The following is a 20570-nucleotide window of genomic DNA, read 5'->3' on the forward strand; positions in this document are numbered from 1 at the left end:
AATCCCACGCTTGGAATCATCTGCCGCATGGTTGCTAACACAACTGATACTTCATGTCAAAGAAGTTCAGTCGCTTGAAAATGTCAGGATCAATCTCTGGACTGACTCCGCCGTGACTCTCGCATGGATTAAAAGTCCAGCAATCCGTTGGAAGACATTCGTCCGCAATAGAGTGGGAAAAACCCAAGAAACGCTTCGAGATGTCTCCTGGAAATTTATTTCAGGAAAACAAAACCCCGCTGACTGCGCTTCAAGAGGTATACCTACGCTAAAATTAAAAAATCACGCTCTCTGGGGGCATGGACCAACCTGGCTTCATGAACCAGAATCCTCTTGGCCCACTCTGGAGCCTCCAACCGACAACGCAACGCATCGAGAAGAACGTCAAGGTCTGACACTAGTAACTTGGAAAGCAGAAAATTGCCTGCTCCAACAATTACTGTCGCATTACACGCAACTGTTTCCACTGCTACGGAAACTCTGGCATCGTGCCATCGACCGCTTTAAAAGAGTTCCACAATCTTCGCTGGCCTACCCGCTTACTCCATCAGACCTGGAGCGCGCTAAATTGACCTTGATTAAGTTCACTCAAGGACAATACTTCGCTAGAGAGATTCACACGCTACAAGATGGTGATGGTCTGCCTAAAAATAACAGCATCACTAAGCTGACTCCGTTCATCGACCATCAGGGGGTCCTGAGAGTCGGTGGCCGTTTGAAAAACGCATTGCTGGACCCAGAAGAGAGGCATTCAGCGATTCTACCGCGACAATCACCGCTTACATCAATTTTGATTGATGATTCGCACCGCAAAACGCTTCATGGAGGTACTCAGCTTACACTCGCTAATTTACGCAAGAGTGTCTGGATCATTGGAGGCCGTGTTCCAGTCAGATCATTTATTTTACGCTGCGTTATCTGCACAAGACACCGTGGAGAACGCGCTCAACAGTTGATGGGTCAACTACCCGCCGCACGAGTACAGCCAACTCCAGCCTTCTTGCATACAGGACTCGACTACGCTGGACCTATCACGCTGAAAACGTTTCAAGGACGTGGAGCAAAAACATACAAAGGCTGGATTGCAGTCTTTGTATGCATGTTCAGTTCAGCTGTACATCTAGAGCTAGTAACTGACTACACCGCTGCCGCTTTCATCGCCGCTTCACTAGTCGCCGAGGTATCTGCCACACGCTATATTCAGACTGTGGAACTAATTTTGTAGGAGCAGATAAAGAGCTGAAACGACTATTCGCTGCAGGATCCCGCACATTACGAGAATTATCAACCTTGATCGCTCAAGATGGCACGAACTGGAAATTCAATCCGCCTGGAGCTCCACATTTTGGAGGAAAATGGAAAGCCGCTGTGAAATCTATCAAATTTCACCTTCGAAGAACAATCGGAGACTCGCTGTTGACGCTTGAGCAATATTCAACGCTACTGGCTCAAATTGAACCCATATTGAATTCCAGACCGCTCACACCGCTGAATGAAGATCCTGCTGACCTGGCTGTACTGACTCCAGGTCACTTCTTAATCGGACAGTCACTGACCGCTATCCCAGAGCCATCGCTGACAGATTTACAACCTGCTCGGCTCTCGCACTGGGAACAAGTCCAGCAAATGGTTCAACATTTCTGGAGACGCTACTACCAGGACTGCATCCACCGCTACCAGGCCATTTCAAAGTGGCATCATCGACGCAACCAGATCAAGGTGGGTTCAGATGTACTGATCACCACTGAGAATCTTCCACCAACCAAGTGGCCATTAGCCAAAGTAATTGCTGTCCATCCAGGTGAAGATGGACAAATCCACGTGGTAACTGTTAAGACAGTTAACACAGAGCTGGTACGTCCAATTACAAAGCTCTGTGTCCTGCCGCTAACGCATGAAGAAGATGATCTTGTCGACGCAGCCGCCAACCCGGGGGAGAATGTTCGGTGAACAAGGCCCAGTAGCGATTAACTCGCTCCTGGGGGACTCCCAAATTCAAGAGACGCACCTGTCCACCGCTAGTTCCCGCAAAATCGAACCGCCAATGGAAAATCAGCCTCTTGATCACGCCATGGATCGACCGCTTTATTGGCTGATCGCTCCCGCTAGACATGCGCAATAGCCTTCTTCCCCAAGTCAACGAGGAAGAAGACGAACTATTATTACTATCTTTCGCTTCCACGCTTTTTAGTTGCAACAAGTCGCCATTAATTCCGCTTTGATTTAGCTTATTGTTAATTAACCGCATTTCGCTATTTTTATAATTCAAATTGCTTAATTAATCGCTAATAATTTGCTTTAGTTTGTTACAGATAAATTTTGTTATTTGTGCATTATTTTCACTGCTTTTTTCAGTGCCGGCAGAGTGTTCAACCACGTGTCAACCGGCTTCGCTTTCGCTAACCACGCTGTATTTTTTAAATCCGCTTTTATTGAAACAATCCGCTATTGAATATATTAAATATTAAGTGTATTTATTGTAAATAAATTTTTAGTGTTAATTTTGATAATAATTTACGCGTTTTAATTGAAATATCCAGACCCAAACCTAATCACCGCTTTTCCGCTCTTTCAGCATTTTACAATGAGCTTTGTGATCATTTTCGAGTTTTGGACTATGACATTATTGCTGTTTCTGAATCAAGTGTTGTTGATGCTCAAGTCAACCTTCCTCAGTTCTACTTATATTTTTTACAAAATATTGTTATTATGAGTGTCTTGAATATAAATATGTTAACTAATACTAACTTGCGCATTTGAATGACTGTTGTAACTTATATAACCTATGCATTGTTCCATTTAGTGCTACACGTCATACTGCTAGATAAATAACTGTAATTACTAAAATATCCAAATTACGAAATGTTCAAATTCATATTCTTTCTTTTCTTTTGTTTTATGAACTAAATTCATTAGATAGTAATTTGGATAGACTTTGTTTAGAGACAACGTTACTTTTCTTATTACTTATTTTTACTGTCTTATTATTTTATTATTCATTACTGTTTAACTAATTTTATTATTACTATGTATTCATTTCTATGTAAGGCCCTTAGGAAGCTAAGGCTTCAGGGTCTAGAAATTTGGTAAATAAATAAATAAATAAAATGGGTATCAAATATTCAAGAGAAAAATTTTCTCAAGGTGAGAAAATTTTTTTCTCAACTGAAGTAGGTGGCGCTGCTTCCCTAAAGTATCTAAAAAATCTTGATCCAATATAAAAATTTATTGTATCAAGTATTTATAATAATTTGAATTAAGAAAAATTACTTCCACCAAGAATAGAATTTCAAGAGAAATTTTCACTTCAGCCAAGACAACTTCGGTCTTCCTTCAAGCACCCGAAAATTTACTTGAGCCAAGAATTTTATTCTCCAGTCAAGAAATCTTTTTTTCTGTGGAGTAATTGTTTCAAAACTAAGAAATCACTCGAAATAATAAATATCTAATCTATACATTTCGGTAAGTATTATATCTCGGTATACATTTTTTTCAATTATACAATTAGTTAATAAAATCTTTGATGTTAAATTTCAGGAGATGTCTACTTGTGAATGTGATCGCTTAAAAAAAGATTTAGCACATTGCTTTATCGAAAATAATATTAATACTGTTCAAGGTAACAGTATATTAAAAATTCTTGCGACTCATAATTGTTTTGAAAAATTTCCTAAAGACATCCGTACATTATTAAATACTCCACAAGCTCCTATTACATTAATTGCTATAGAACCAGGTGAATACGTACACATTGGTTTATTTAAATCATTAATAGAATTGTTATCAAGTGTTTGTGATGTTCCTCTTCAATTGATACTTGATATTAGCACTGATGGCGCTGTAGCTGATAATCACAGTACCAAGTCATATTGGCCGATTCAGATAAGAGTTATTAACTTGCCTAATACACTTCCAATAATAATCGGATTGTATCTGGGAAAGGAAAAACCTTCCGATTCCAGTAAATTATTCCAATATGTAACTGAAGAATTTGAAGCTATAGAAAAAAAAGGGCAGATAAAATTTCCGAAATAAATTAATCCCAGTGAAATTTAATTGTTTTATTGGAGATGCCCCGGCCAGAGCCTATGTTTTAAAATATGTCGGACATACTTCATACAATGCTTGCTCCAAATGTAAAGTAGTTGGGCAGTATAGCTATCGTCATATGTGTTTTTTAGGAACTAATCATTGTCTACGAACCAATGAAGAATATAATTTACGTACTGATAAGAAACATCATAAACCAGGTGAAAGTCCATTATCAGTTTCAAAAATTAATCCTGTATCACACGTACCATTTGACTACATGCATTTAGTGCTGTTAGGTGTAATGAAAAAATTATTCCACGTCTGGATAGAGGGAAAATTTTCTGGGTTCCAAAAATTAAATGCAGAACAGGTACAAAAATTAGACTGACGGTTGAAATCTCTTAACGAATGGTGTCCATCAGATTTTGCTCGTCGATCTGATGCAGTATCATCTTTTGCAAAATACAAAGCAACACAGTTTCGCCATTTTCTCTTGTATGCAGGTCCCTGTGTTTTGTTGAATTTATTACCAGATTATGCATACACACATTTTTTATTATTACATACTTCGATACGAATTCTGGCTACATCGTCACCAACTGATGCTCAATTAATATACGCTAAGCATGCCTTAAATTTATTTGTAAATAAAGCTTCAACATTCATGGCTTGATACATCTTGTCGATGATGTAAAACAATTAGGGCCTATAGATTCATATTCAGCATTTTGTTATGAAAATAACATGCCGGAAATACATAAAAGTGTACGAACTCATTATCACCCACTTCAACAATTTTCAAGGCGAACGCAGGAAAAAAATGTGTATCATAAAACAAGAAATCTAAGAAACATTAATCTAATCCGTGCATATGCACCTCATACTAAAGGACCACTTCCATCGGGATTTCCAGAAGATTGTCTTCAGTACATGAAAATAACATAAAAAAAATGGCTATTGTCAACAGAGCAAAAAAATCAGACTTGTTTACTGAAAGACAATTCAGTTTGTCTAATTGAAAACATTATCTTCGTTAACGGTATTTATCACTTACTTGTACGCAGATACAATAAAAAAAGAAAAGATGTACAAGTATAATATTCCATCACAACCATACACTGATTTTTTCAAATGTTCGGACTTGATGCCTCAATTAGTTTCAGTCCCATTCAGTTCGGTGTTGCAAAAGTGTTACCGAATGCCAGCTTTTAATTTTGGTCATTTACTTGAAGATGATATGCAATATATTGTAACATTACTACATGAGAACTAAAAAATTATAGGAAATAACTTATATGAATGTCTGTATTATTTTTAAATAAGCTATAATTATGTTAAACTTCACACAATTACATCGAATTTAGGAATTAAACATCACATTGCTATAGACTGTATCATTTTTTTTATATAATGATGTCATATTAATTTTTAAGTGACGGAGTGACATTTGGTAATCGACAGTACAAACTGTATTTTTGAAATGAAACTTCTTTAGGCGCATGAGGGTAAAATTTTTACAAATGTAACGTCATGCAAGTATGCAACGGAAGTGTCGAAAAAGAGAGAGAGAGCGATCGAGACCGATTGAGAGAGAGTAAGACAGGGCGAACGTAGCATGAAGCAACTAGCGATGGAGTGAGAGTAGGGAGCAAGCAAGTGAGAAAGATCGAGAGAAAAAGTGAGATAGAGCGATTGTCGTATCACGCACAGTGCCATGGAGCGAGAGGTGGGAGAGAGCTATAGTGAGAAAGATTGAACGAGAGAGAGAATAAGGGATATTGAGAAATAATACATGCTATATTGGTTTGTGTATTCGTTTACTAGTTAATTATTAGAACTTTAGATGGCAAATCTGTCGCATAACGTCATTTGCAGTAAACGCAGATTTTTCATCTATTTACAATATTATTAGCACTTATGCAGTGTATAAACAGTGAGTTAAATTTATAAATAAACTTTATGAATAATATTTTGTGATAAATTTTAAAGTCGTCCTATACTAAGCAGTTACTCAAAGTAAGTAATATATCTGTTTTCTTTTTGTTTATTTACAATTTTTAGGCTAATTGGTTTGAAGGTTAGGTAGTTTTAATATTTACAAATAACATGTTGCATTTCAACTTGCCACTCGTCATTTAATAATTCAATAAATCATTTTCCATAAAATAAAAATATTTGATAAATTCGCTTTTCTAAATTTTAAGTTCAAAAAAAAAATTTAATTAATAATTTCTAATATTGACAAAAAACACGTGGCATTTTTATTTACAATTCGTCATTTGAGATTTCAATAAATCATTTTGCATAAAATATAAATAACAATATTTCATAAATTCTCTTGACAAAATTTTAATTTAAAACCTGGAATTTCTATAGTTATCATTAATTTACAATGATTTTGTATAAATTTAAATTGAGGTCAGGTATTTTTACTATTTACAAAAAATCACGAGAAATTTTAATTTAATATTCAACATTTGAGATTTTACTATATTATTTTTCAAACAATATAAAATAAATGTATTTTAATAATTCTCTTTAATTATTTTTATTAAATATTAAATTCAAATAACTTTTCATTTTCAGATCGCAATGCCAAAAATTTTGGTGCGAGAATGTGAAACAATTAAAAATAAAATATCTGTTAGACGGCTAGGTAAAACATCAACAGAACGTTCACGTGAATTGAGAGAGCGGAAAAAGGCTTTAAAAAATGCAGCTAGTCAAGAGTTGAATATCTCATCGTCCATCATTACAAAAACTAAACCAAAAACTCCAGCAGAGCGTAGTCGTGACTACAGAGCTCGAAAAAGACAAAAATATGAAGAAAATCAAGAGTCAAATTATTTGACGCGAATCACTGTTGAAGTTGAAGTACATCAAGAACAAGAAAATTCTCAACCTTCGACTTCGACTTTACCAATTGAAAAAAATAAAACTTCAAGAGAATGTGTTCGTGAGTTTAGAGCAAGAAAAAAATCATTGACAAACCTTTCAGAAAACCTTTCAGAAAACTCCGCGCTTGTTCGTCCTAAACTGGAATATGCATCAGTTATTTGGGCACCGACCTACAAAAAGTACGCACAGTCAATTGAGAAAATTCAGCGGAGGTTTCTAAAGTATTTGATGTACAAAAGAACAGGGATTTACCCTGCTCGTGGTACTGAGTATTTAGATATTTGTGGAAGTACTAATATGTTAACCCATGAAGAGAGAAGAATTTGTGCTGGGGTGTCATTTATCGTTGGTCTTTGTAGAGGACTAATATATTGCCCGAGTTTCTTAGCACTACTACTAATCAAATGTCCTCCCCGTGACTTAAGGTCTACACATCCCTTTCAGGTACCCTTGGTAAGATCAGCCTTGGCACAGGCATTGCCCCTATACAGGCTCACAACCTTATGCAATCTTATTGTCGTCAATAGCAACAACAGTATTAACAATAACAGTAGTATTGATAATAATGATGTAGGTGTTGATCTCATTGATCTCTTTGACTTTAATCAGCTGCCGACCACTGGCTCCATTACATCTATACTCATGTACATGCGTAATAATAATAATAATAATAATAATAATAATAATAATAATAATAATAATAATAATAATTGTTGACAATCGAATTAAAATAAATAAATTGTTTTTTCTCTCCACTGGCTCCTGGTCAAAAATGAGTCGTAAATTTTTGTTAAATTTTGTTAAATTGATTAATATAAGAAATTAAGATAATTAGTACCTAAGAATTAAAGCTTGGTTTATATTGAGTCATTTAGTATATTATTTAATATTGTTAATACTCTGTCTGTATCTTCAACTATGTATCATTTAAGTAACCCTGTCATTGGCCCTATGGGCTGTTGGGTTTTAATAAAAGAAATAAATAAATAAACAATAATAACAATAATGGTGATAATAATAATATTAATAATAATAATATCGATGATGAAAATCATAATGTCAATATTAGAAATAATACGAGACGTATTCAAGATAATGATTTACGTATACCTTATTCTACTTTTCACAGGCATCAAAATGCTCACAAGGAATTTAAGGAAAAATTTATCAATAACTCGTTTGGGCATGTATGCTCAGTATGTGATAGATTGTGGTTTGAAGAAGATTTAAAATCTGCATCTATTCAACACAAAGAGATATTAAATATAATTCTTCTTCATGTGTCAAACGACAAAATTGCTTTGTGCAACACATGTCTTAACGCATTAAACAAAAATAACATTCCAGTAATGGCTGTATATAATGGGTTCAAATATCCACAAACTAAATTTATAATTTATATTAATTTTCAACACTTTTAATATTTTAATGACAATTAAATTCCTAACATATCTTCCTTTTTCCCTTCCTTTAAGTCTCGGAAATCTAAAGTTTTAGATTTGTATAAATATAGACAAGACTGATAAATTAGTTCGCCAAAGAAGTTTCACTTCTGACATGTGTACTTTGTACGCACGCACTTTTTTTTATATGTATTAGTGTACACTTTCTGTGTATTATAAATTAATAATTTAATTTATTTGAAGACAATTATTTAATTTGTTGAATTTTAATAAATATTTTTTAACATTCAATCAATATTTATTTGGGAGTAAAGTACATTTATTAATAGTTAATAAGTATTCATTAATAGTTAACAAATATTCATTAACAATTAATAGATATTTTGATGAGTGAATTTGTTTCGCTTGCAATGTTATATGAGATGAAGATTGCTTATAAACAAAAACCATCTTTATTAACTATTTGCATTAATTATATTATATTATAATAACGTTTATTTTAAAATATCAAATTCTATTACAGCTCATATGATTATCTTTTATATTTTTAAATATTAGAAACGTTAATTTATTTAGTGAATTGAATTATTACCATATATTCCAACTATAGGGTTGTAAAAAGTGTCAAAAGAAAATTGCTGTTTTTGCTTTTTATTTTAAATAAATATTTGTTAACAGTTAACAAATATTCATTAACCATTTATTTATTAACAGTCAATAAATTGCACTTAATAAATTACTTTTTAACTGTTAATAAATACTTGTTAACTGTTAACAAATATTTATTAACATTTAATGAATCGTATTTAATAAATAATTTATTAACTGTTGATAAATATGGATATATGTCATTGTCTCAGCTAAGCAAAGTCCCAGTTGTTCAGCGTCCCAATTTTCATCGTCCCAACTCGAGAAAAATGCAGCAGAGCCACCGGGTGGTGAAAAATATAACTGAATAATTTGAATAATTATTCCAAACATTAATTTCATTCACAGATGGCGCTAAAGTGTCAAAAAAAATAAAAATAATGGAAAACTGAGTCCAGGTATTCCCCTCAGTAGTTTTTTGTTCCAAATAATTTTAAATAATTATTTGATAGACCACGAGCCCTCCAAAACCCGAACCGAGTATGAGCGAGTTACCCAGGTATTCCTCTCCGTAGTGTTTTGCTCCAAATAATTTTAAATAATTACTTGATGGACCACAAGCACTCCCGGACCCGAACCGAATATAAGCGAGTTCCCCAGGTACTTGCCTTCATAGTTTTTAGCTCCAAATAATTTTGAATAATTAGTTGATGGACCACGAGCACCCCAGGACCCGAACCGAGTATGAACGAGTACCCAAGGTACTTTCCTCCATAGTTTTTAGCTCCAAATAATTTGAAATAATTATTAGATGACCCGGGAACACGCCAGGACGCAAACCGAGTATGAGTGATTACCCCAGGTACTTCCCTCCATAGTTTTTTGTTCCAAATAATTTAGAATAATTATTTGATGGACCACGAGCGCTCCAAGATCCGAACCGAGTATGTGCGAGTTACCCAGGTATTCCCCTCCGTAGTTTTTTGCTCCAAATAATTTTAAATAATTACTTGATGGACCACGAGCACTCCAAGACCCGAACCGAGTATGAGCGAGTAGCCCAGGTACTTTCCTCCATAGTTTTTAGCTCCAAATAATTTTAAATAATTATTAGATGACCCAGGAGTATGCCAGGACGCAAACCGAGTATGAGCGATTACCCCAGGTACTTCCCTTCATAGGTTTTTGCTCCAAATAATTTTAAATAATTACTTGATGGACCACGAGCACCCTAGGACTCGAACCGAGTATGAGCGAGTACCCCACCCTGGTGGAAATAATTTTCTTTAAAAAGTAATATTAAGTCTATTAAAAGTCTGAATAAGACTTCTAGAAATGTTTTTTTCTCTGAAAATCTGAAATAAAGTCTGAAAAAGTAAGCAAAAGTCTTTAAAAGTGATGAAAAGAAAATATTTGTGGTCAAATTGAGACTCTACTAGAAGAGTTAATTTGACTTTTTAAAAAGTTTTTTCGGCAATCAAGGCAATACTAAATAAGATTTTTTCAGACTTTTTTCGAGATAATAAGTAATTTTAGAAAATTTTGAGAATCCCTTCGAAAGTGTTTTATAGTGTTTTTCTGGAATTCAATTTTCCGTAATTTTTAAAAAAATACTTATTCTATCTTTTCTAAAGACTTTCAAATAATAATTATGAAATTTTTTATAACACTAATTGTTATTGCAATTTTTTTTTCTTGTCCTTTTCGTTAAAAAAAAAAAGTTTCTATTAACAAAATAAAAGCCAATAAATGTATCAATAAAAAATTTAAGAGAAAAAAAAATTTTAAATGACCCTGATGAAAACAATTATTAATAAAACGCTATTTTTATCATGAATTTTTTTTATTATAAATCAAAATTTTACGTTTTTAGAGAACAAATTCTATATCCCTACATAAATCTATAATCAGTAAATTAAAAAAAAATTTCACATACAAAGTAACTGCTTAAAATACTAAGATACTTTTAAAGAATGTAAACATTTTATACTTTATTCAAAATATTCAAATATCTTAAATAATTTCCTTGTCTTATAAATTATTTTTCTGATAGTATTGCAGTTTTCAATGATGTATAAATAACGAATTCAACTATAACTTAAAGTTTCAAATATAATATGTATATCAAGGAATTTAACAAATAATACTATCAAATATTAACAAACATATATGTTATTTTTTTGAAAAATGAATATTTACTACAAAGCTAATATTGCATAAATTTGATGAAAATAAAAATAATTTTTGAACTTTAATATTTTAATGACTTCTGACAGACATAACAAAAATAGAATTGAAATAATTAAATTTTTTATAATACTTTTTTCCGCGCGCTTGTTATCGCTGCCCCGAGATATTCATTGAAATTTCTCATTTCAACATCCATCATTTCTCGTGATAGATTTCTTTTAATTAAAAATTTTTTATAATTATGGATCAACACAACTTTTTTTTGTGGTGTTAACGGTAATCTATCAAGGTTATTTTTTTGCACACGAACTGCTCGTAATGCCAGGTGCTCCGGTGTCCAAATTGCATGAGACATTATTTTCATGAATTTTGCGGGCTTATATGCATTAAATGCTTCAGTATGTTCTAAACTAGATATAAAAGTATTGCCTCCTATGTAAATTGGATTTGTGATTTGATGAAGATCATCATTTCCATTTTGCAAACGGTTTTGGTGTTGTTGCTGTGGTTGCTGATGTTGTTGCTGATGTCGTTCTTGTTGCAGATGATGTTGTTGTTGGTCTTGCTCATGTTGTTGTTGCTGATGTCGTTCTTGTTGCAGATGATGTTGTTGTTGGTCTTGCTCATTTTGTTGTTGCTGATGTCGTTCTTGTCGATCTATAAAACTCTGCCTCTGATATTGTTGAAGCTTCCGAGTTAATTTCTTAATTTCATTTGCTTGTTGTCGATTTTTTTTTAATACATCAGTTAACATGACGGTTTCACTGTCACCATTTAAATTCTGAAAATATATTTTATTAAATACTAACTTCAAAACGTTATAGCAATGATAAGGATAAACATAACATAGAGAAAATGCACTTATTGAAATTTAAAACAGTACAATACTTACTTCTTGCTGTCTAATGGTAGGAGTATCTGAGGGTGGTATTTCTAATGATTTAGAAATTGCTGGTTCAGTCTAAAAAAATATGATTTAGTAAGAAGACTTAAATTTTTCCTCAATATATATAGTATAAAAAGTCTACTTCAGTTTTAATAAAATTTATGATTGTGCAGATAAGCATTTTGAAATAAAATCTTTTTTTAATATTTCTTTGTTTGATACATAGCAAATTTCATACATCAACTGTAGAATTATGAGTTCTCTCAAGTTTATATTATTGTTTTATTATATTAATTGTAACCAATTGCACGAGAAAAAAAAATACTTTTATAAATAAAATTTTTTTGACACAAGAACATATATTCTTGAAAATTTTCAAGAATATATAACTTTATCTCTAGAATTTGTTGAAATTAATGGATAGAATAGCTTTACTTAATTCAAGTAAAGCTATTCTTTTGTTATTTAATGAGTAAACATAAATGAATATTGATGCTTCTTTTTCAAGAAATCAATAATTAATAATAATAAAATAAATATTTTTACCTGGTTTCTTGAACCAAGAAATTCTTTTTAAGACATTAGTGAGTTTTTTCTCAGTGTGTAATATTTTTGAAATGAAAGTGTTGATAATAGGTAAAGTTTTCACTTGGTATGCGCTACATGTACGTTGGTTGATTGATAGAATTATATGAAAGTAATTAATTTCTTCAACTTTTTTTAAATATTATTTATCTACTTTAAAATTTATTTATTTGCTTTTAAGTATTGTCTTGATTGGCTAATATATTAGAAGGAAAAGGTGGTAATGTGGCCCCCACAGATATTATATTCCCCTTCGATATATATAGTCCTTTTTATTATAATAAATATATTTTAGAATTATCTCAAGCATTTTAGTTGTTCTGTATAATGTTTAGTATTGGTAAACAAACAAGACAATTTATGATGTTTTCCTCCCATTTTTCACATGAGCCCTCAAAAACAAAATAGAGGGCAATATTACCACCTTCTTCTCTATAAAGCATTCGAAAAAAAGTTTGCTTACGTTATGTGTTTACATAAATAATTTTACTGACATAGAAAAACGATTTTGTTTGATGACGATATTTTTCTAATTTATTTGACATCAATTTGAATAATCATCAATGCTTAACATATTCTACGTGAAGCCAAGTTTTCTTGAATATTTCTTGAAAAAAATTGAAGTAAAAATTCTAAGAAATTCAACAAAATATCGTGTAGTTATTCTAAGCTCGATATCTTAAAAGCGATTAAAAAAATACATAAATACAAATCTGGAAAGAGACTTCGAATATGAACAAAATCAAACTTCATTTCAGCAAAATCAATGGTGCTGACTCTCCAGACGAATCAATTTAGTTGACCAGCCGGGTACACTTACAAAAGTGCAACAGCCAACCAATGTATATGTGGTTCATATAAAATCAATATATCTTTTGCATTACCAATACTTGAAACTCATGAAACTTTACCGTTATCTGACATCATATAGAATTTCATAGTCAATAGTTAAAATTTATTAAGTAAAGTATTGTAAAAGAATTACTTTAGTTTCCAAGCCGTTTTCACAATATCAATTTCATTTGCAACTTTTTGAAAAATACTTCTTCATTATATTGAATAATTTCAACTTTTTCGATTCTATTTTCTTTTAAGATTTATGAACAAATTATTTGAATATTGCTTTTTTGTTCCTATACAATTGTTTGATTTAGATGACGAAGTATTATACAAATAAAAAATATTTTTACCATTCCATTATTTTGTGATTCAAAATAGCGGCAATTGTAATTTTTTTATGCAAGTTACGTAGTGAGATTCCTAATTTTTTATTAGTCAATTTAGAATTTTAAAAAAGAATTTACTTTTTTTCAACAATCAATAAATACACTGATAAAAAAACTTCTTCATTCAAGAAAAATATTCTTGATCTAAGAAAATTATTTTGAAGAGAACTAGTTGTTTTACTTCAAGAAATTCTTGTCTTGAATTCATGTTTCTTGGATTAAGAGGTGTAATCACTTCGATCGATAACATTTTTACTTGGTTCAAGACTATATTATCTTTGATCGATACAAGTGAATTCTTTATTCAAAAACGATTCTCTTCAATAAAGAATAATTATATTTCATTTCAAGAATTATTGATTGTCGATTCAAGAATAAATTTTTTTATTTATAATGTTATAAGTTTAAGTCAGAAAAAAACTTTGAAGTTAAAAAATTTGTATTTCTCTATATGCCGAAAAATATTTATTAATATAGAGAATAGTAAAAATAAAAAAATTTATATGCTTAAAACAAGTAAAATAATATCTTAATTCAAGAGTCGCGCTATACTTGGAACAAGTCGGTAACATCTTGAACCAATGTTACCGTCTATCTTAATCCAAGAGAAAGAAATTCTTGGGCGAAGTTGTATAAATCTTATTTGAAAACAACCAAGTTCCTTGATTCAAGAATCAATTTTTCAAGTTAAGATAATTGAACTACTTAAAACAAGAATGACATTTTGAAGAAAAAATTTTTCTTGAATCGAGTCATTTTTTCTATCAGTGTAGAGAAAAATGTATTGTTTTTTTGAATATGTATTCATAATTGTTAAAGTGTAAGTATCATCGGCTTATTTCTTAACTTTAATTATTTAAAGTTAAGAAATAAGCCGATAATAAGGCTTCGCCTCGGTCGATAATTACATGTGATCTGAGGCTTTTCTCATTTTACTTCCCAAGCCGTGTAAAATACTATTTTATTAGATTTTAGTATGCTAAAATTTTCAACTGTTTATTTAGAAAAAAAAATTTTTTTTATTACGATAGCATATAGATTTAATTTGAATCATTTCTTTCAAATTTATTTCTCTGTGATATGATCTAGTTTAAAAAAGAAAATATAAAACTTCATAGTTCTATAATATCACTTGCATAAAAATTATCAAATCACAAGTACTTACATAAAATTATTTAATACGATTCATTTCTACAGCAATAGTTTTTCTGTATTTTCAAAATAATCAAATTTTTTCATCACAACAATTATATTATAGTTCTGAACATAATTTTTTTGAAAATAAATGAATTAGCGTATTTTTAATTTCCATGATATTTTTAAATAAGATCTATATTACACAAATGTGTAAACAACAACATTATTTTTCCCTGTATAAACTTTTTCATTTATGTGTAAGATTAAATTATAAACTTATTGACAATTGGAATAATGTAAGGACTACATAATCTATTACGCACAGCTTCCCTTTTTTCGTAAAATTTTCGGATAAAAGTACTAAATAACTCTTATTTTATGTGTTTAGATTTACAAAAACCAATTATCGTAATTATTTTTGCGGAATCATGGACTATGAATTGTTGAAGTCATTATGGCCCAAGATATCACAAAATAATTGCGATACTTGGGTTCATTGACTTGAAGTACCCAAAATAAAACTTATTTTGTGCATCGAATTCAAAATTCGAGAAAAAAGTTTTATCACGCTTCGACTTAGACTACCCGAATTGATATAAAATTAATTATGTACATGCGTATACATTAATATTAATATCAAACACTTTTACGTGATTTTTTATTCGCTTATAATAAAATTAGATTATATATGGACTTTAATATTTATACCTCATGTATCTCAGCATCAACATAAATTATCCTGTCGTCATTATTATTTACTGTTTCACCAATTACTTCAGGATTATTATTTTCGTACTCTTCTGTAACAACATTGCTTTCTTGATTACGTCTATCTTCTATATTTTCTTTTTCAAAAACTTTTCTGACTTGTTCGTTTTCTTTATCACTTGATTCCTCATGTTCTTCACTACTTTCTCTTGCTTTATTTCTCATACCCTCGCTATTCTTCTGACGCTGTATGTTGTAGGCTCTTAAAATGTCATCACTTCTCTGCTTTTTGGCACTAAGTTTTGAAGTTGCCTGAAACTATGAAAAAATGTATATGTGAATTTTTGTTTATAAATTAAATTCAAATATTCAATCTTGGATTCATTACTTTTCGTTTTTGCTTCATCATAGCTACTTGTGAATCTTCTTCGTCTGTATCATCACTTAGAGAAGATTTATTATACTTAGGCCGTCGTATTCGCTTAGAAGAATCGTTCATTTCTTCCTCGGTATCTAGTGTTGAATATAAAAATATTGTTATTGATCATCATAAGTAATAATTATCAATTTTTCAATATTTAATGTTATATATATTTGTATTTCAAGCTTAACCAATTTATAAAATAGTACGGAAATCTATCGTCTATTGATAAAAATTTTTCAAGTGGATAAATATAATACAACTTATAAATAAAATTTTTTTTTTAACATTAATGTTACTTTAAAGTATGATTTTATAATAATACTTTTATTCTTTGAAGATTTATAACTAGTGAATTATTATGTATTACTTTTTAGCTTTACAGTTGATAATAACGAATTTAACATTGTTTATTCAAAATTGTTTTTTAATATTTAATTTACTGAAGTTACTTTTTTATAACATACAATAAATTATCTACATCAAAAATTATTTTATCTAATATCAATTTAATAATTATAATTATCACGTACACAGTAAAAAATTTTGCGTCATTGTGTCAAAATATTTTTTTTTTTTTTATGTCAAATATTTTTCATTTTTGTGTGTTAATTTAACACTTCTTTAAGTCGACTCTGTTGAATCAACACGAAAAAGTGTTAAATATTTAACTCAGAAATTTTCAACATAAAATTTTTTGACAATAACGCAAAATTTTTTACTGTGTATAACAACTTTTACAATCGCGAATTACTTTGTTTTACAAGTTAAAAAAATAATTAAACAAAATATAAATTATCGGAATGGAATAAAAACATTAAATTTTCGATTAAATTGATTTTGAAATTACTAAACATCTGGAAATTCGTTAAATTTTTATAGCAAATAACTTATCTGTTATAATATTACAAATCACATTTCCCCAAGTACCAATTTTCACTAAGCTATGGTTGGGAGTTTTTTAAAATAATTAATTTATTATATCAAACATAAATTATGATTATTATCAGTAGCATTGACGATAAATATATGATTGTTTTCAATAATTCACCTGCAAACAGGACATAATAAAGAAATTAGCTATTCGGTAAATAAATTGAGATGAACATGAATGAATATCATCACTTATTAATTACTATAAAACATTAATTGATTTCTTATAAATAATGAATTTTTATATGTACATAACTTAACATTGAAATTTGGAAACATTTTTTCTTTTAAATACTATTAAAAATTATCAGTTGCATTCTATATTTTTATTTAGAATTAAAAAAATTTTAATTTCATAAAGTTCAAATCTTTTCGTTTCATTAGTACAGAAATTATTTAATCAATTATGAATAAAATAATTTTGATTATTTATTAAAAACACAAATAATTTTTTTAATTGAATTTTATCGATATGTTAGGTAATTTGTGAAATAGCTTATTTTTCACAATGGTTACACATTTTTCTTAAATAAATCTTTAAGCGGTAAAAAAATCTATCTACTATTAAATTTCATGAAATTTACCACTTTCAAATACTTTACATTTTAAATTTTTATGAAATACGTACCTGCGGTTTTCAATATGATACACTTAAAAATTTGGCCTCCCTCACAATATGAATAAATCTTGCCCTTTGATAATGAATTATACTGGCCAAAGTCTTTAATTTTAGTTGTCTCAACAACACACTTCTTTTTTAATGAAGGAATTTCGATTAAAGCATATTCCATGATTAATTTTAATAAATGCTGTTTACTTGAACTTATCTATCCCGTTGTCACCATAGTACTGAAGACTGATCGTGGATCAGTGCAGCCAGATCGTAGGATTTTTTTACCCCCACTTTGAGCCGTTTTCAATGGGCTTAAACGGGAAGATACCACAAAGTGGGGGTAAAAAAATCCTACGATCTGGCTGCACTGGTGCATACCTTTTCCACGTGGTGGTAGTTTCGGAAACACGAAGAGTACCGAAGGTAACCGATCTTGCTTCAATAGCGTCTCTACAGCCTGAGGCACGTTCGCATACATGTAAACAGTTTCCGTGTCTGTGAGGTGTTACCGCTTCTCTAGTCGACAATTGCGGAAGTCTTCTTTCTAATTGAAAACAAACTATACTTCTACCGTTGCAGTTTTCATACAAGGTTTAAATATATCTAATATGATGGTGTTGTAGCTTAACAGGATCTGTCATGACCATAATACAATAATAAGTAAATTCAGCTCCTAGGATAATGATTATTATTTTTCTTTATTATTAATAAGTATACTTTCTTTTTCATTGCATATTAAATATCACTTCATTAGCAACACTTTAATTTGTAATATTATTGTTATATATTCTTAAATTATAAAACACTATAAAAAATATTCTTAAAATATGCACTTGTGATTCTTGTAAATTTTTTAACAGAGAATTTTTTGATGGTATTTTAAATTTTAGTAATAGATCAATTATGATACAAATAATCGATGTATATAATAAAATTAATCATATCTGATTCTTTTTCAACCAAATATTTATAATTAGGATATAAAAAATCGGACGAAAAATTTGCCCATGTAGGTTACTTTTCTTTTATTTGTTTTTTACCAGCAATTAAAAAGTATAGTTATTACGGCAAAGCTCTCGTATAATGTACATAGAACGAAAATATTCGACTAGATTCAACTAATTACACACTGATAGAAGGATTTCTAAGTATTTAAAAAAATTTCTTTGTATTTAAGATATAATTTCTTAAACATCATTTCTTAATATTTAAGAAATATTTCTTGGTATTTAAGAAATATTTCTTAGTATTTAAGAAGTATATATATTTTTTAGTATTTAAGCAATATTTCTTAAATACTAAGAAAAATTTTGTAAATACTAAGAAATTATGTTTAAAAAAAAATTTCTTAAATCAAAAGAAATCTTCTTAAATGCTAAGAAATCCTTCTATCAGTGCAATTAAAATCGGAACTTCAGCTAACATTTTGCAAACGTTAAAAAATTTTATAAATTAAAAAGAAAAATATAAAATAGTACAATAGTCGCAAAGTCTTGACCATCCGTTCCTTGATTAAAACAGACTACGACAAGCCAATAGGAACTATTAAGAATATCTTTTAATAAATTTTTTATGTTGAAATTAGTTTATCTTAAATTTCTTCGTTAAAATATTTTGTTAACTTATCACTCATAAGAAAAATTGAAAATTTTTATAAAAATTCAGGAAGTTAATGGTTTCATCCCATTTTGCGATAACCGAGTTTTTATCAGATTTAAACGTTCTGACGTTTTAGAAATCTTGCCTAACTATTTCTACGGTAGTGTCCATGCGGTTAGTTGTATGTGTGTGTGTGTGTGTGTGTTGTGTCTGATATTTCTTTTCCATTCTTTCTTTTCAACATTAAACCGAAAAAATTGGAAAATATCAAATACAATTGAATGCTGCTATACATAAAAATTTTTGTCCTATTTTTTATATCCGAATTATAAATATTTGATGAAAAACATTCATCAGTTATGATATATCATATTATACACATTGATTATTTGTATTATAATTGATTTATTACTAAAATTATAAATATCATTTAAAAATTTAAAAGAATCACATATGCATTTTTTTAGAATTTTCTTTTATAGTTTATTCTACTTTAGGAATATGTAAAAATATTATTACAAATTAAAGTATTGCTAATGAAGTAATATTTAATTTACTATGACAAAAAAAAAGTATACTTATTAATAATAAAAAAATAATAAATCAATAAATTATTATTATCCCAAGAAGTGAATCTATTTGTTATTGTATTCTATAGCTACGGCAGATCCTGTTGAGCCACAACACTATCATGTAAGATAGGTTTAAAAACCTTGTATAAAAACTGAAGCAATAGAGGTATAGTTCGTTTGCAATCAGAAAGGAGACTTCGACAAATCTGGGCTAGAGAAGTGGTAACCACACGAACACAGGAATTGTTTGCATGTATTTATATATATTATCTGTTGAGTAAACATCAAAAGTGTGTAATATACAGTAATGCTCACAAAAACAAAATAAAACTGTAGAAATGCAGAAAATGAATGTGTGTAGCTTAGACGTGAGCTGTTGTACACCAATGTTGTTGCCGGTAAGTATAGATGTTTCTTTATTTTCTTCTTTATTTCTCTTAGTAAAAAATAAATAAACTGTTGATAATAAAAAGATCTTATTTCAAGCTTGTTTATCCTCGGACTATGAGTAATCTTGAAATGAATAAAAGGTTTAGTGTTTGTTCAGACATACAAATGAAACAAAAAGTCTTTTTCTAAAGTCATTTTTCAATAACAATAAAAGAAAGTTATTTACATGAATATAAATTAAAATATAAACTTACCGATTTTATAACCAAGTACGACAATTAGACAATATGTAAATTGATATAATTTTTCGATATTAATTTTGTGTACGCGCTTATTATCTTCAGAAAAATTAATAATGCTAACCATTCATTTTAAAAAATGCGGCTATG

At 29.8% G+C, this 20570-nt stretch overlaps 1 protein-coding gene across 3 annotated transcripts; it reads right to left on the reverse strand.

Annotated features, from left to right (window-relative positions):
- Window positions 1–11117: 11117 nt before the first annotated feature.
- On the reverse strand, window positions 11118–18279 carry LOC123272675 (signal transducer and activator of transcription C-like). 3 transcript variants are annotated; one of them, XM_044739616.1, is made up of 6 exons: window positions 17636–18279; window positions 16042–16166; window positions 15654–15971; window positions 12004–12072; window positions 11739–11892; window positions 11118–11681 (listed from the first exon to the last, which is right to left on the reverse strand). In XM_044739616.1, exons 1-6 carry the CDS (start codon window positions 17796–17798, stop codon window positions 11233–11235), a joined length of 1278 nt encoding a protein of 425 aa, XP_044595551.1. In that variant the 5' UTR covers window positions 17799–18279; the 3' UTR covers window positions 11118–11232. The 3 variants fall into 3 exon arrangements, with proteins under 3 accessions (XP_044595551.1, XP_044595550.1, XP_044595549.1); XM_044739615.1 differs by having other exon boundaries at window positions 11119–11892; window positions 17636–17863; window positions 17999–18278; XM_044739614.1 differs by having other exon boundaries at window positions 11119–11892; window positions 17636–18278.
- Between the last annotated feature and the right edge of the window lie 2291 nt (window positions 18280–20570).

This window comes from Cotesia glomerata, linkage group LG10, assembly GCF_020080835.1.
Source record: "Cotesia glomerata isolate CgM1 linkage group LG10, MPM_Cglom_v2.3, whole genome shotgun sequence".
NCBI lineage: Eukaryota > Metazoa > Arthropoda > Insecta > Hymenoptera > Braconidae > Cotesia > Cotesia glomerata.

Excerpts from the sequence above, each read along its gene's own strand:
- LOC123272675 (XM_044739615.1), bottom strand. The coding sequence starts at position 17,798 with ATGGAATATGCTTTAATCGAAATTCCTTCATTAAAAAAGAAGTGTGTT. Across the intron at positions 12,073-15,653 it reads TTGATGCTGAGATACATGAG|ACTGAACCAGCAATTTCTAA; the intron begins GTATAAATATTA and ends ATATTTTTTTAG. Across the intron at positions 11,893-12,003 it reads CTACCATTAGACAGCAAGAA|AATTTAAATGGTGACAGTGA; the intron begins GTAAGTATTGTA and ends ATATATTTTCAG.